This window comes from Epinephelus fuscoguttatus, linkage group LG12, assembly GCF_011397635.1.
Source record: "Epinephelus fuscoguttatus linkage group LG12, E.fuscoguttatus.final_Chr_v1".
NCBI classification, from domain to species: Eukaryota; Metazoa; Chordata; class Actinopteri; order Perciformes; family Serranidae; genus Epinephelus; species Epinephelus fuscoguttatus.
In genome coordinates this window covers 17,897,100-17,914,282 of record NC_064763.1, presented here as the reverse complement: position 1 = coordinate 17,914,282, position 17,183 = coordinate 17,897,100, and the positions used below count along the sequence as shown (strand labels likewise).

At 41.9% G+C, this 17,183-nt stretch overlaps 1 protein-coding gene across 2 annotated transcripts in view; it reads right to left on the bottom strand.

The window, feature by feature from the left end:
* Positions 1-17,183, bottom strand: part of spns2 (spinster homolog 2 (Drosophila)) — a 97,602-nt gene that overhangs the window by 6,568 nt on the left and 73,851 nt on the right. Inside the window, exons 11-12 of one of the 2 annotated variants that reach the window (XM_049591879.1) lie at positions 14,282-14,445; positions 9,978-10,014 (exon numbers count right to left, since the gene is read on the bottom strand). In XM_049591879.1, the coding sequence (XP_049447836.1) occupies positions 9,978-10,014; positions 14,282-14,445 (201 nt within the window). Of the gene's footprint in view, positions 1-9,967; positions 10,015-14,281; positions 14,446-17,183 lie in introns of both variants that reach the window. The other variant, XM_049591880.1, reaches the window with a different exon arrangement.

Sequence of the window (17,183 nt, the reverse complement as noted above, 5' to 3'; positions counted from 1 at the left end):
CTAAAGTAAGAATGTCCTCCTTGTAAACTGCTGCCATATTGTGTTATTTCAGTCTAAGCATTTGATATTTGTACACATGTGTAACAGGGTCAGTTATACAAGAGTAATATCTGTAACAAAGTCAAATGAACATTTGTAATATCATTATAATGACACAAAATTTGTTTCAGTTATTACCAGACACGCTCAGGCCTCCATAGTCAATATGTGGAACATCTGATACTCGGTTTCTGTACCCCTACGTTCACCTTTGGGGGTACCCCACCTATAAAGGGGTGCCTCCCGCCTTACCTCTCCCCTTTGGCTGTTGTACTCCATGGGAGAGGTAAGTGACATTGCTCTCGTGTTTGTTTTTACCTCTTGCTGTCAGGTATGTTTTCTGTGTTTTATTGTACTGAACTGAATGTAACATGGCCACAGTTTTTGCTGTTGTACTCCATGGGAGAGGGGCTCGAGTTACGTGGTCGTAATTGACGGAGGAATTTGTTTTTCCCTCTTGCAGTCAGAGTTGTTTGGAATTAATGGAGATCGCCTCCAAAGATATCCACAGTCTGGGCCTCTTCACATCAACACAACATAGACAATACTAGAGTACACAGGTTACGCATGTACATCATAGTGTTTTCTGGCTTTCACAAATGGATTTTAAATATGTGAAATATAATAAACACACAGCTTAGATGATGAGACTTTGGCTAGGCACAACCATATTTTAACATCATATCATAAAAGGTCAGATTGTTGGCCGTAGTGAAGGTGTGTGTGCACCAAGTGCCTCTCTAGTTAATGTATGTGAGTACAAAAATCTTAACATGGACTAATATATACAGAATAAAACTGTATTATTATTTGTTGTTTGTTTTGAACTGCCTCCAGCTGCTGCAATACACATAAGCAAAGCTCATGTGAGGGGAAAATGCAACACCAGAGGGGAAGATGACACTCCAGTTGGAGATTAGACCATAAAGCGTTCACAGAGCCACACTTGTGATCGCTGAGATTGGATGAGAGAGGTGGCAGTGTGTCCTGTTGTTTGTTTGGAGTCTGTCATTACGGTGCCCTGGATGCTCCAGTACACAAGCTACTACTGCTGCTACAATGGGATTAGTGCAGGGAGCACGGCGGAGCTAATGCCTCACACTCCCAAAAACACATTCACACACACACCCACAGACCCACAGTGTGCACACATAGACATCTACGTACACACTTGCATATATATGCATGCAGACACACTACTGTGTTCCCAAAAAACAACAGCCACACATCATACAAATGAGGGTAATAGCTTAAAACAGGAGGATTAGAGGATTCCCAAAAACAATGTGTTTTGCTTCTGTAGCTGCAGATCCAATCCTCTCTGGGACAAACCATTTCGCTCAATTATTAGTGTCAGTTGTTGCCGTAAACTGTGAATTGTTTATGAGCCAAACTCAGAATTAAATTGCTCAAATGCCAGCGTGACATAGAGATAATTAAAGCTGTGAATGCTTTGATATGTGCGAGATTGGCCGCCCTCCTCCTCAGCAGCTTCACTATTGCTGTGCTGTGGAGAGTGTTGGCTTCTGAAGCAAAGGGGAGGACTGACTAGTCTGGCAAGAGAATAAACTCTAATCAAACTGACTTGTAGTGGTTTTTGGCTGGGATGATGCAAATCGTGAGGCCTGACATTGCTGTAGATCTGACTTGTTTCACTCGAGGGCGGATGGAGAAACCAGTGAATGGTCCGCTACACGAGACCAAACATGCTTTGCTGTAAAGTAGGGGTGTTGTGATATACTGGTATTGACGATAACCACAATATTGATATCATATTAATTATACACATATGGTGATATTATATAAATAATCCAGCGCCTCCTAAAATCATTTATTTCTGTTTTCACTTTTTGTCTCTCCCCCAACACCATCTGGTTGCCTTTTCACTATCCATTAAGTGTAATTGCTCTTTGTGCACGCTTTTGCACATTTGTAGTAACAGACTCCCACCTCCCTACATTTGTATTTGGAGTATAATTCATTTGCCAAACAAAACACAAAATGCACAATAAACAAAGTTAAAGATAAGTTTGACTATAGCAGGATTTTTTCCTTCAAATTGTCTATAAACATAGTGATAATATAGTAATCGAGAACTGTTTTGGCTACAATAATCCTGTACTTGAAATCTGATCTTGTGCCAGTCCAACTGGAAAGACAGCACTGCATTCCTCCTTTTTTTATCTATTCCTAGCACAAGGCTTATTGCTTAATTCCATGTTTTTCTCCCAAATCTGAGCTGCCTAGATAGTTCATGTTCATGTTTAAAGCGATCCATATCTGACATCACTGTGAACGGATCTATGCACTTGAACGCCACACATGCAACAAATAATGTTGCACACATGTGCACTGGGACACATCTGCAAAACAGGCATTTAGTAAAAAACAATAATGACACAGCGGAGCAAGCTTCATTGCCAGAATATTTTGTAAAAGTGAACTAAAGATTGTCATTTTAATGGGAAATTACTTGTTTTTTGTATAACACTAACTCATCATTTTTAATATTGATCACTGTAAACTCTGTGCACTATGTTCATGTTAAAGCTGCTGAATCAGGTGATACTGAAGTTACATGATTGTTTGCTGAAGATGGGAAAACAAGTTGCCATCATATGCTCTTCTGACATAACATGTTTTTGTGTTTCATTCTATGTTGAGAAGTCAGATGCTGCTCAGCTGATAAGCAGACTATATTTCTCAGACAATAAGTTATTGATCTTGAGAAAATCATAAAAATATGCATTTCTGTCTCTCGTCATAGAAGCCTTCATTTTGATCCCGGTTTGTTGGATCCATCTACCACCCCTCCCACTCACACTAAAGGGACTTTCCAGCTCCTTATATTAGTTGTGACAAGCAGAGTTTCAACCAGACGCCATCCAGTGGTGTATCATACCAATGCAACAGGTGCCGTCCTTGCCGACCGGGTATATATCATTACAATGCAAACTAACACCGCCCGGCCAAGTATCATACTGCGGAGAAAGGTGGCTTTTGGTGTCAGGTGTCCGACGCTGAAATCATTGACAAAGCAGCGCTATTCGATGACGAGACTTGAATTTGATGACTGAGACAAATTTCTGAAACTGTGCAGACTTATTTATAAGCCAATCAAGTTCTCTTTTGTATCTTACTGTTATCTCAAGAGCTGATTATTTCTGACAAATACAGATTAGAGAGAGAGAAAAAAGAACATTTTAAGATTTTGAATTCAGATCGGGCAGAGACAAGGGAAGGCTACTTTTTGGCAGCTCAATTTAAGAAGTACGAGAAAATGGTCAGTTTTGAGTTCAGTTATGTTTAGGATAAGTAGGATGGATGAAGAAGAGATCTTATACTGAATGTTCCTTTCCTCTGGAACAGGCTTTTGGGCCTACTAATTCTATTATCTATCTGCTCTAATCTTACTGCTCCCTCTGCGGAGAGAGGTGTAGGTGCGGCTGGGAGGGGAATAAGAACTGGAGGGGCCGCGATGTAATGTATGTAATGTTTCATGGAGAAACAACCTCACGACAACGCTGTCACAGCAAATAGGCAAGCATGGATGTTTGGGAATAACACACATGAATTCTGATATAACTGTTCTCACAGTATCAGATTTATGACCACCTATGTAAGTAGCCCAGATCTGATTGGAAAAAATCGTATTTCTGTGTCCACACTGCTCTGGAAAAATCTGATTTGTAAAACATGAGGGCCACATTTGCTTGTAATGTGAACACAGCCTGTGGTCCCTGCCCTCCCCGTCACCATGAACCCACTCTGCTGACTGAGGACTCAGAGCTTTTGTGTGTGTGTGTGTGTGTGTGTGTGTGTGTGTGTGTGTGAATGCATGTGTATGCTGATTTATCATAACTATATATATATATATATATATATATATATATATATATATATATATATAAGTTTTTTTAACAACGGCGACTAAATCAGAGTTTTGCCTCGTGATGAGAGCTTCCACCTCGAGTAGTGTGGGGTTGTGGATACTGAATAAATGAGTGTGAAGCTCCACTGTCAGATCTCACGCTGATCTTTTGACAGCCCCCAGCTCGGGGATGTCGTCTGGTTATCATGCGGTGTTGGGTGAATCTGGTCAGCGGAGGCCGGCTCCTCCTGCAGAGGAAGTTAATTGGATCTCAGTGTATCTGATCTCCGTCTGGGATTGCATCAGCGGAGATTAATAGCTTGCGATGTATAACAGCTTAGGCGATTACTGCTTGTCTTCATCCTCATTTATACAGCAGTCGTGTGTCTCTTCTCTCCTCCTTTAAATTCCTCTCCCTCACTTCCACTCTTTGTCAGAGCCAAACACTTTTCTGCAATGCATGTAGTCCTCTTAATCTACCACTGCACTTCACAATGCTATATACCCACGTTTCTTTCTTAATTGTATCTCAGAGCAGTGTGTTGTACCCCTGGGAGCAGTAGTCAAAGTTAGTGTGAAGACTGAACACTTGTCATCAGAGAGCGGATGAACTGTGAACTGTATCGATCTGTGAGTCAGACTCGGGGGAGGAAATATCGTCTGTCACTGATTGGATTATCCTCCAAAACAAATTTGCTGAGAATCAATCACCACAAAGCATCGGGGTGGTTCGCTTTGGAATAGAAATGATCAGTTCACAGGCATACTCAACTCTGACCTCATGTAGCTGTAATCACTGTTCTCTATAATTAGCCCTGTTTGACAGCAGGGAGAAAATGCTTTAGCTGCTGTGTGCGACAGAGAGCTGACGAAACCCTCAGGCTGAGAGCACAAACTGCCACTGAAACCTAATATGTGTGGCAGCCGTGTGGGAGCCTTTCATGTCACCTGTCATTAGCTGTGCATGCTAATGTCGCCCTGCCAGTGGTAATGACACTGCAGCACTTGCAGGAGAAGACCACACTGTTGGTTTTGCATATTGTGGCCCATTAACTACAAATCTTGTATCCTTGATATTTCTCCAGACTATTTTTTAAAGCATGGCACAACTTTTTTTTTTTTTTTGATTGATTTCCCGCCTTCAAGACAGCCTTTGCCTCTCATTCATCAGTGCACAATGCAAATCAACTTGCAGAGCTTTCTAAGTTGCTTGTGATGGGTGATCCATCAGACTATTACTTTTTTGGGGCAAAGTTAGGCTATATTATGTGGTGGTGCAGCGACAAGCACAAAGTGTTGGAAACAGGCTCATTGTTGTCACATTATAGGCAATGCAGATTCAACCCAGTCTCTCTCTCTGAAGTTGCTGACATGGTCAGTGACTTCTGTTGCTGGACACCAACTAAAAAAGCCGTCCTTTCACGTCTGCATGATATGTAGCCAGTTGCCGTTACTGATTAATGGCGCCTAACAGTGTCAGGGGAAAACATGTAAAAGTCCAATCAGGGCGGGCAGGAGGGGTGGTGGATAGGTCCAACAACCAATGACTTTCACCCATGAGGCCGGTGTTTGCTTCCCATAAGATTGTAAACCCAAACCCTGTCCTTTTTTTTTCCTAAACCCATCCACGACTTGCAAAATGTAACTACATGCGTTTGTAGTTGAAGGAAAAAAATAAATCAATTTGCAGTGTTGTACTGACATAGTGCATTTATTTTGAAACTCTTTGTCTAAGTCTGTATGCAAACGGTACATTTCCTGTGAAAACGGAAGTGTATTTTTTAACTCAAACAATGCATGTACTGTAAGAGGCAGAAGTTGATGCAGCATCCCAGAACATCAACAACCAAGGCACCAAGAGTACCTTGCGCATCATATTTTGACGTGGAAAGTACATGACCAAACGTTGATATGTGACGAGGTCGGAGTAAGAATGTGTTGGCAGAATTGTCTAACTTCAGATATTTAACAACACAAGAAACTACTAAATTCACTTGATCCTTTATCACATTATTTGCTTATTATTTGTATTTCCAGTAATAGAACTTGTGAATTATTAGCTTCTTTCTCAATCTTACAGATTCGTTTTTGGTCTTTGCATTTCATTGTCTAATCAGAAGTGGGTAATAATCAAGTGGCAACCACTGAGGCTGAAAAAGAAAGCTAATGTGAAAGTGCCAAAAACTGCTACTTGAGGCTGCTTTCAAGATCGAGTCAGTTCTCACCCATGTTAAAATGCCCAACTGTCCCAACCACATAATATAAAAGGTTTCAACTGGAGAAACAAATCTCACAAGAGCCTTCATAATGAAAAAATGCCTCCTTAATAATAATAATGACAAATAAACGCTGCTTCAATATTAAACCAGCACTAGGAAAACACTAAGGACGGCCCTGATGCAGGTGACCTACTCCACCTCAGTTTAAGAATGCACAAAGTCAACTTCAAACAGAGCAGCAACAGTAAAGAAGCCTCAAAAGGGCAAAGAGTTTCCAGAGTTTCTGGCTGACAGTATCTGCAACATGAGGTCTGCATTAGATTGAGGAAGGATCAGAATGCCCTGAGTGTGCATTTCTCCACCTCTGTTAAGCCCTGGGAAAGGGCGTCATCACACCCTGATTGGCCCAGAGGAGAAATGCACCAAGCTGCTCTCAATTCTTACTTTGGAATCAGTCCCCACACCCTGTGCAGCAGGTGTTCTCAATCACCCTCCAATCAACTCCTGTGGCACTCAGTTAAAATGAATTGGAAAAAGAAAAATGACAGCCAGAACCAAGGAATAAGCTACTGCTAGAATTTTGCACACCCCAAAAAAATACTAAAATGAAGAGTTACTTGCACTTTGAGTAATTTATTAACCAGGTACTTTTTTTCACTTTTACTAGAGCCATTTTTTATGGGAGTAATTTACTTGAGTGTAGACTTTCAGTACCCTTCCCACCACTGTGTCCAATTCCATATTGTTATTCAATACAGCTCTGCACAATGAGACAATAAAGCTGGACCTTGAACCCTGAATGCTTTTCATCAGCCGATGCTAAAATGTCAGATATCAGAGTCCTTGAATGCAAAAAGGAAAATGTTCTTTACAGTGGTCATGACTGACTTTTGATCAATAAATAGAACATCAGGATGCCCCTAAAAATAGTTGTTTTATTCCAAAGTGAAATCAGTGGAAGCTAACGTTTAGGGTTCATACCCATTTTTACCAAGAAATTTCCATGACTTTTCTATGACTTTAATGACCATACATTCTCTGAAACCTCTGTGCATGCATGGAAAATGTGAATAAAAACCCATGTTGAAATTTACCAGTCTGCTTCTTAAAATATGGAGGATGTGAAAAAGTAAATGTAAATGAGCATTGCTCATTGGCAGCTATCTGGTTCTCGGTGAACATGACCTAAAAAAGGCTGGCTTGTGTTTTGGGAGAGAATAACGAGAATTAGCCACCTTTAGTGCCGACAATACATCTGCATTTAGGGCTTCGTTTCTGGACACAGTATCCGAAATGGTCCCTTGTCTGCCAGTGGACCAGAGGGAAGCCGCGCAGCTGGCAGCGGTCGTCATGTTGCTCACCAGGGTAAAAAAGCTGGTGATGGGAACTGAAATGCTTAGCATGGCTAGCTAGCGCTTCCTCTCCCATGTTAAAAATGTCAAAAATTTTGCTACAAACTCTGCCTTCCTGGGTCCTGGTCTTTCTCAAGCCATGCCTTATACTTGTTCAAGTAAAGCCAGACATTATTTAATCGATATTTTCTTGGTGTTGCATGAACTTACATCTCGTCAAAGAACATGGCGCAACTCAGGTTGAAGTCTGACGTTACCCATGCAGGGAATGGCATAACGTGATGTCTCAGTCAACCTTAACTGAGCCACACATACTGTCTTATGCAGGTGTCTGTAAAACACATTTCTATTACTTTTTTAAAACTTTCTGGATGTATTCTAGACCTGCAAATTCCTATTTACAAATTCCATGACTTTTCCAGGTTTTTCATGACCATATGAACCAAAAATGATTGGCAAGAAGGATCTAAAAATGCAAATCAACCCTTGAGAAAATAGTCAGCAATGATATAAAGTGTTTTTTGTAGTTCATGGGATCATCCTGTCTTCTGCCTGCAGGAATTTGCACCTTCGCACAGTTTTTCGGCCAAGTCGAGTGTTACCTTCAAATACTGCAGGGAGCTGCAACTGGCAGAACACTCCGCTTCCTGAACTGAAATCTAACAGAAATCCCACACACCTCAATTTCCTGGTTTTCGCAAGTTGGTGCAATTTTATCATGAAAAACCCGAGTAGTGAGCTCATGATCAAACCTTTGTTGACATATTTTATTCCTTGGAAACCGAGAAATAAACTGAGTAAACTATTTTTAGAAAAGCGACTGAGTAATTAGTTTGTCGTACAGTTATCACTCCGACCTTCTACATTTCCCACTGAAGACGCACGCAGAGCATTATCAGGATGTGGTGATACTAAACTCAGCAGTACACACGCATGCATGACCTATTTTTTTCCACTCTGTGTACATACAGTATTTTGATGAATGTTTGTAGGACAAATAAACGCAGACAGGGTTATAAAGCAGTGATTAGGAAGGGGTAAAACCTTGACCTTTCTGCTAAACATGATAACCTTTACAAATAAGTCACAACAGATTCCTTGTCCCTCTAATCAGTGAATCAGAGTTTAATCTTGTTATTCTTTACCGGCAACTACAGTAGCCCCCCATTGTCCTACAGTGCAAAGTCGGCTGGTGTGCTGCCAAGAATTGTCTTTTCTTTCCTCAGTTAATAATTAGAGAGGTTTTGTACTGTGTGTGAGTCTGATAAAGGCAGGAAGGAGGGAAGGCAGCTCAGGTCTTGATAAGATGCCAGATAGCTGGTCAAATAACCACCACTCCAAGAATGCCATAACACTCCCCCGAGCACAATGGGACGGGAAATGGATCATAGATCAATCATTTGGGTATGTTAGCATTTATCACATCCAGAATTTAGGCTGTCATTAAAGGGTGACTTCCGTATTTTTTAACCTGGACCTTGTTTTCCCATGTTTTTGTGTCTAAGTGACTAACAGACACAACAACTACTGGAATTTGTCAAGTATTGAGTGAGAGGGTTGCAGTCAACAGCAGCCAAACAGGCTGCAATGTAACCTTAATTGGCAATTGCGCACCGTCAATTTCTTGTTTTTGCCACTGACAGGCTCATATTTTTATTACAAATGTCTGACAACATTATGAAAAGGATCTCCACAGAGATAGAACATTAAAGAGTAAGATCCTTCTTGTTTAATGAGAAACAGCCCCTAAATCACTACTGCCAAACACATCAGACTCCATTTAAATAAACAATAATTTTATCATTGTAAAAAAACACTTCATTCGAAGTCGACAGAAACAAATTAAAACTCACAAACAACATCTTGCTTCATCTTTTGACTGTTTCAACAATAACCAACTCTGGTTTTGTTAAAATAAACCCCTAATTGACCCAGTTAAATGTTAAATTATGATGGCTCTATACATGCTTAAATTAAAGTTTTTTTTAAATGGAGTCTGGTGAGTTTGACAATGATGATTTTGGGGCTGTTCTGGTGAAACAAACAAGATCTGACTCTTTGACAAAAAGTCTATCTGTAGTCAGAAACTTGTAATAACAATCTGAGCCTATCAGTGGCAAAATCAAGCACTCTTAGTGAAAAATGACGGTGCAGATGGCCTGAGTGGTTATATTGCAGCCTGTTTTGCAGCTGCTGGCTGCAGTGCTCTCACTCAATACTGGACCAGTTTAAAAAAATACTGAAATTACCCTTAAAGCTCTGGATAGTCTCAGGTCAAAGTGTCTTTTAAGTCCTAACAAAACTTCTTTTATCTTATCGTTGTTCCTTCTAATGAGAGGAGCTCAACATGATGCTTCCCAGGTAATGAGAAGAGAGCCCTATAAATGTTAATGTTCCAAGACCATCTCTTTGTTAATAACCACTTAAACTGCTGCTGTGAAAAGCACTTAAGTGTAAAAGCGTCTTTAGGAGAAAAGGCAATTTACCTGGTCATACCTTGACTGAAGAGGGTGGCCGTGTCAGCTGGCTCAACCTGAGGAGAGAGGAATGGTTTCAGGGATTAGACATGCACAGATACTTTCAGACAGGTCTTCTTAAACCACACTCAACCTTTATTACTCTCTTTTTCCAGCAGTTTCCTCTAATTTCACTCATCACATGCTAACTGTCTTCCTCGGTCTGTCAAATGTGCTGGTCCTCCAGGCTGCAGTGCTCAGCCTGCCTTGACCCACACTGAATCAGTATTGTCAAGGCGCACTGGCATTGCAGATGAGACAGTTCTGCTCTCACACATCACTAAGTGTAAATGTGGACTGGGTGAATGCGTGGGAGGGGGGGGGACACACGCACTGAACCTGAGCTATTAATGGCAACCCTGCAGCCCAAAAAAGCTAACAACCTAGAAATAATAAAGCACTCTTTAAGGCTGGAAATAGAAAGGCGCGCTCCAGTGAGTAACTCATTCGGCTCCGCGCATTTTAAAAATAGTGCTGAGTATCTGAGGACACACTCAGAGGGGGGGAAAAAAAGTCACAAAGCGCTCTGTAAAGTCACAGGGAATTTATAAATTGGGGGTTTTATAGCGTGAATGGAATCTATAAATATCACAGACATGAGGCAACCCTAATTGTACAAAGTTGTGGATGTTGTCATCTTTCTTGGTCCCTGAGGTGCTGTTTGCAGCTTGTTACATAACAGCTGCTGCTGTTTAAGTTTGAGATTTTTCTTCCTCGGGATGTGAAGTACATATCTGTACAGTTCTGTAGAGGCCTTTGGTATACTATGTGAGGAATGCAATGCTATGTTTACTTTACATATGTACACCTGGATGTAATCTGACAAGCCTGTGTATGATTAACTCATCTATAGGTCAGGCACACACACAAAGTAGAGGTGAACATGGACTCTGTTATCGGGCAGATCTTTGGTAGATACAGAAATGTATTTAAGTAAAACAGGAGAATAAGTATTTCATACGTTTTTGAGTGTATTCTCTGCATAAAGTCCTGACATCAAATTTAAACATGCACTTGCACTGGATGCATGAATGAACTGAATCGCCAGACCAGATGTTGGCATTGTACATTTCTGCAAACCACAGATATGTAACATTTGCATGTTATTGTGAGGCGGATATGTCGAAACCTTACTTTTCTTTACATTTCAACAACGCTGTGGTTAACATGTGGCATTAACCACAGGCATGTTTGACATGCGTAAGCCCAAAAACCACTTGGTTGTTGACACACCCGAGTTTGGTGCCACAATTGCAGCTGGAAATGCTGCGATGTCCTGCTAAAAAACAAGCAGTGTTGTTGTTTGTTGGTCTCAAAGAGTGGTCTGCATCCTGACAGCTGTGTACACTAACTTTTCTGCATTAAAATGTCTACAAAAAGACTCGACCAAAGTCATATATTTTGTTGAGCTGTGTACTTACATTATCTCAGACAATGCCTACAATACTCAACCCCAGAGTAAACTGTAATTTTCAACGAGGACATAGTTTGTGTCATCTGCTCACTGTAGCGTTGCAGTGGTGTCATATCCCATTTGTGTTTAAGTCAGGGTTGTGGTTGTCTGCCAGGAGCTGTCATTAATTGATTTTCTATCCAGTTTTAAGTCACATTTTTAAGATACACTTTTTAGATCTTGGTGGTTTTTATCTATATGCTTTAACCAGATTAAAGATTTTAGTCACTGTATGTCTGGATCTTAAATGACCAGAGAAACAAGCTGAGCAAATGTCCAGTTCATGCCAACCAGACACTGATTTGTGATGTGAAACTGCTTTATTCAGTTTTTATACCAGTCTGTTTTGGAGAGGAAGATATGATACGATACGATACGATACGATACGATGCGATTCATTTCCACTCACGAAACCCACACATTGGACATACAATTGCACAAACCATCCTGACCATGGACCACATCACATGATCTACAGATAATTTGGCTTCTGGTAAAAACTTACTGAATGGCTGGATCTTAAATTACGAGACAAACAAGCTGAGCAAACGTTAGCATGCTGAACAGCATCAGAGAAACACGGATTTTTAACATGAAACTGCTTTATTTAGGGTTTTTATCAATTTAAAGCACCTGGTCTGGAGAGAAAGAAACCTCTGCTAAAAACCTTCTGAACATCTGGATGTTAAGTTATCAGGGAAAAAAGGTGAGCACAAATCTGCAGGAACTGGGCTAGCAGCTCCTCTGTGGCAAGTCAAACAGCACTGGGGACACACAAATTTTCTAACGTGAAACAACTTTATTCAATTTTTGTACCAGTTTAAATAATCTGGTCTGTTTGTTTTGGAGAGGAGGAGACTTCTGTGGATAATACAGTAAAACACCAAAAGTTAAGATGGTGTATTGGCTTTGAAATGAAGCCAGCCCTCACACATGTATGTTAAGGATTTTTTGAAAAAGCACGTACAGGAATAACATCAATGCCTCCAAGTGTCTCTGTTTCATATCTGAGACTTTTTTTTTCACTCCATCTGTTGCTCTATTAGCTTTGCCCTAGAGCATGCAGTGTGAAAGTCAAAGGGCTGCGGTTACATATAGTTTGAGTGAACATGTGCCATCTGCCCACACTGTGCAATAATGTGGTGAGATAGCTTGCGCCACACATTGGACCACAAACTAGTATCTATTACTGGCACGGCGGCAAGAGTGTGACTTTTCTTTTAGTCATTGTTTCGCATTTCTTCCCTTTTTTTCCTGGAGCAAACCCAACAGGGGCCACAGCACGGCTTAGTGGTGCCTTTGCAGACACCTCTTTAAAGCTATTAACATTACACAGAGGACATATTAACAGCCTGAATAGTAGCTTGTACCCAGGATTATAAACTGAAACTTGAAGTTCAGTTTCCACATTTCTTTTGTAAATCTTTCTAAAAATCACAGTACATGTGACTACAAATGGGCTTAATGTGCACTAAATTCTCTTCTTTCTGAGGGGTACTGGCGTGGGAACAACAAGCGACCAACTCCACAGGGTGAAGACAAGGCGACTGCAGACAGACGTCAGACATCAGACTGCCATCCTGTCTAAAAATGTCCCTCATCTTCAACAGGAAGGAAGTCATTTCTGAGGGCGCTGGTACCAGGGGAGTAAGTCAATGTGATAAAAAAGTGGGAAAAAATAGTCAGAAAGAAACAAGAAGTCATGTCTCACCATCTCAAAGAGGATGAGTGTGTTTGTTTTAGCCTTTTAAGGCCATGACCAGCTACCGTGCCCTCTGGGTTTCACGTTTTTTGTGCTTCAAAGAGGAAACTATGAATGCATGAATAAGACGGGGCGGTAGCTGGTAAAAGTCTAAGTAAGCACACTTAAAGAAATTCATGGCCAGAACAGCTTGTGTCAGCTCCAGAGAACTTTTAGCTGACTGGGACTTTCTATTGGCTCTCGGGCATTTCTGAGTCTAGCAGGGTTGGCACCGTTGTTGGCACCACTGGGCTACTTGACCCAGACACGTCAAACTCCAACACTTGGGTAAAGAGTATAGCATTCTCCAGATTTCTGACACCTTTGTGTTTGTATGACTCAGAATCATATATATGTAGACACTGACTGTGTCAGTCGGCTGCAGTGATACGTCAACATCACCGCCATATTACAGAGAGCAAGACTTGCAGGAAAACAAGCCAAATCCATGATTTACAAACATGAGCTTTTATAATTCCTAATTACAATAAATTATTTTCCACCACCTTGGTTATTTAGTTCATGTAACCCTAACACACACTCCTCTTTTGAGCATCAAGCAGCAATTATAGCATTAAAATAAAGCTTCTAATTAACTGGAGGCAAAACTTTTTTCCTACTAGATCATAAACTCATGAATATAAAAATGAATCATTGCAGTTGGTTGAGAAATACAAATGTTATAGTGCTTTTTATCCTAAATGAAAATTATCTTGCTTAACAAAACGTGTAAGTATCAAACTTTTATTTGCCACAGAGCTTATTTTCGGCAAGAACACAAAATCCAATAGGCTTTTTGACAAGGGAACTGGGTGACGCTAACTTCCGCATTGGTCCAAAAAAAAAAAAAAATCATTAGCCAAACATTTTATGAGGCATCTATGTTTCTTTATCTATGCTCAGAATAACACCAAGATCATTGCTCCTTCTTCAGCCTCTTGCTCTGAGGTGGATTGTTTGGATTTTTGGAGCTCTTACTCAGAGAGTCAGTGGAGGACATCTCAAGCATGTCTTAAATATTTAAAGAATGAATGACTTAATAACAAATGAAATAATGATGAGTTATTCAAACAACGTCTGAGTCACTTACTGTTTCTCGGCCTTCTCCCGGTCATCCAGGAAAAACAACGCAGTGGCCAGGAAAAACATGCCCCCCAGGACGATGATGAAGGGACAGAGCATGAGGGCATAGCCCAGGCTGAGGAACCGCCACAGCGCTGACGTAGCGTAGCTCTCCTGAAGGGCGTCGGAGATCTGCACACACAGGCACGCCACCACAATACACAATGACAAACACATCCCACGCCACCATCACCAAAACCACCACACACACAGACAAACACAGAGAGAAGAGAGGAGATTTTATTCAAACTAATCATCCACCGAAAGTTCCTAAAATATCCAGTCATGCTCTCACACATTACATGATGCTGTGCTGACTTCACGCTCACGCTGACTCACATGCAGAGGGAATTCTGCATGTTCTATCCTAGCAACACAGAAAAGTGACACACAGCATGATGTAAGACGCCCTGCTTTTGTTTTAAGAGAGGCAGGATTTCACAGTTAATAGCTCATATTGCTGTTGAAGTTTTGAGTAACATTCAGTCTGTCATGCGTGCGCTGAGGAAAACAACAGCTGGAGAATGGTGGGCGTGAAGTGACCATTTCTGCCTCCTGGTGTCACTCATAAGGCAGCTCACAAACACACATAGATCACTGTGCTGACAATCGTGATGGAGAGGAGGCTGCTGATGGTAGCTTTTAGCAGATTATGTGTATGTATGCACAGCAGGAACAAGAGGGGGCTTCTTGTCCACGTGTGAGTGAGAGTCTGAGTGGTCGTAGGTCACTCCGACTGAAGCACATTGATTATATGTTAGCGTCAGCAGAATGGGATTCTCTACGGAGAGAGCTGGAGAACTGCTGACAGGAGGATGTCGGAGGGAGTGGCCATGTGTGTACAGTTTGTGTTCATGTGTGCACTAATGCATCGTGAGGAGTAAAGGAATGTCAGTGGTTAACTGTTAATCGGTTAACTGCCAGCAATATTTTTTACTGGTTACCAAGCGGAAACCTCCAGGGTTGAAAAATGAAGCCAACATGGATATGCCAAAAACTGTAGTCCTTTGAGCGGCCACTTGAGGCTGACTACAGGAGTGAGTCAATCCCTATGGGCATATAGGCATAATTAAGGGTGGACAGCTTTAAATGACAGGCTGTCTGCCTATAGCATCCTCGGCTTCTCAGTCAGATCCCTCACTCCTCCATAGCACCACCTTCTCACCAAAATATGGGCAATGCTGTACTCCAGGCTTCAAAACAGGAGTCCACAAACCAATGGGTGACGTTATGGTGGCTACGTCAATTTTTTTACAGTCTATGCCAGTTATGCATGTCAGTCTTTAGTTAAATTTAGTTAAAGTTTAATTTGCTACTCTTCAGTTTACTGCACTGTGCTCTAAACTTCTGTTGCCAGCTAGCTTGAGGTGCACTTCATTGCTGCTAATAGTGGCATCTTGACCCCACAGCGTTGTTGCGGAAACATGGTAGCCAAGCCCCCAGTGGCAACCCAGACTAGCACGGCTAGTGGTGCTAACACAACAGTGCTAAAGAGGTTTTGTGGCTCAAAATGAAGCTCCTTACTCACAGGGGCTATCCGGGGGGACACCAGAAGGTTTCTGCAGCAACGCTATACCTCCACCAGGATGGCGTTACCAGCGGTAATCGCAGAATGAGTGGTGCCGCTATAGCTCCCACCCAACCCGGGTGGTGCACAGTGCAAAGCGGCCAAGGTTAACTAGTGGAGACCTGATGTTGGGCAGTAGGCACCACGTTAAAGCAGCTAGCCACTGGTCTGTCAGCAAAGCCAACAAAAAATAAAATAAAAGGCAGGACATTTACATCACAAAACATTAAAGTTTCACCACCTCTAAATGGATAGCACATTGAAATGTGACGCTAAAGCTCAGACAAAAAGGAAAGGCCTCTTGTATTCACATCTGTTTTTTTCAAATTAACTGGGTGTCAGGCTATTGAAAACAAAATTAACTAAAAGTGCATCCCTAGTAAGGATCAATTTGTGAAAAAGAGAGGACGGTGGAAGGAAATTAATAAAATACACGTGTGTGACAAAGTCTGGTGTAGGTCCAGCAGCTGTGTGTGTGGCCAGTGCAGAGCTATTTCATCAGGTACAGTAAATTGCCTGCACAGCGCGGCTTAGCTAAAAATACATGGTGAACTGCTGCATGTCTAATTATCAAGCTAGAAGGCAATTTCTTGGGAGATTGCTGAGAGATTGTTCCTGGCGTTCCCCTGCCACCCACTCTGCCTGCGGCCATGTCCTACTCATACAGTATAGGAGGAGTCCATTAAGCGGTTCTCGGGGGATTCTTATGTGACAACTGCTTTGGTCTACGTGCTGATGGAGGAGGATCTCGGCTCAAGCTCAAGAGAATTTCAGATGCACTTTTTGACACAACAGGAAGTGGCAGTTATGTGGCATCCAGGCACCAATATCTGCAGGCGTTCCCACAAAAAGCAACTATGGTGCACTGGGAGCACCACATTGGTTTGCAGGGATGAGCACATCATCCTCAGGTCTGTTTGGCACACATGTCAAAACCCAGTTGTGAACCAAATGCACTGACTCACTCGCTCACTTTCTCCTGTGGTTGCTTAGCAATAACCACTCGTCTGTTTTTCTTGAGATTCTCCACTTTGCTCACTCACAGGATTTGTGCCAGTCTGCATGGGTGACTGTATATCTGTGTGCGTCACGACACGTCCATCACACTCGCGTGCTAAACCTCAGTTCAGGAACTGAGGCAGTGAGTGGTGACGCACTTGGAGCTTTCTGAGCCTCGTTGGTTGGGGGTTTGTGGAGGGGTGAGAAACCCCCGGACATTCGGTATGTCAGTCAGAGGAGAGTCGTGACCCCGGAGGCTGGATGGAGATCTGGAGTGACTGGCTGACAGTGGGGCCATGTCAGT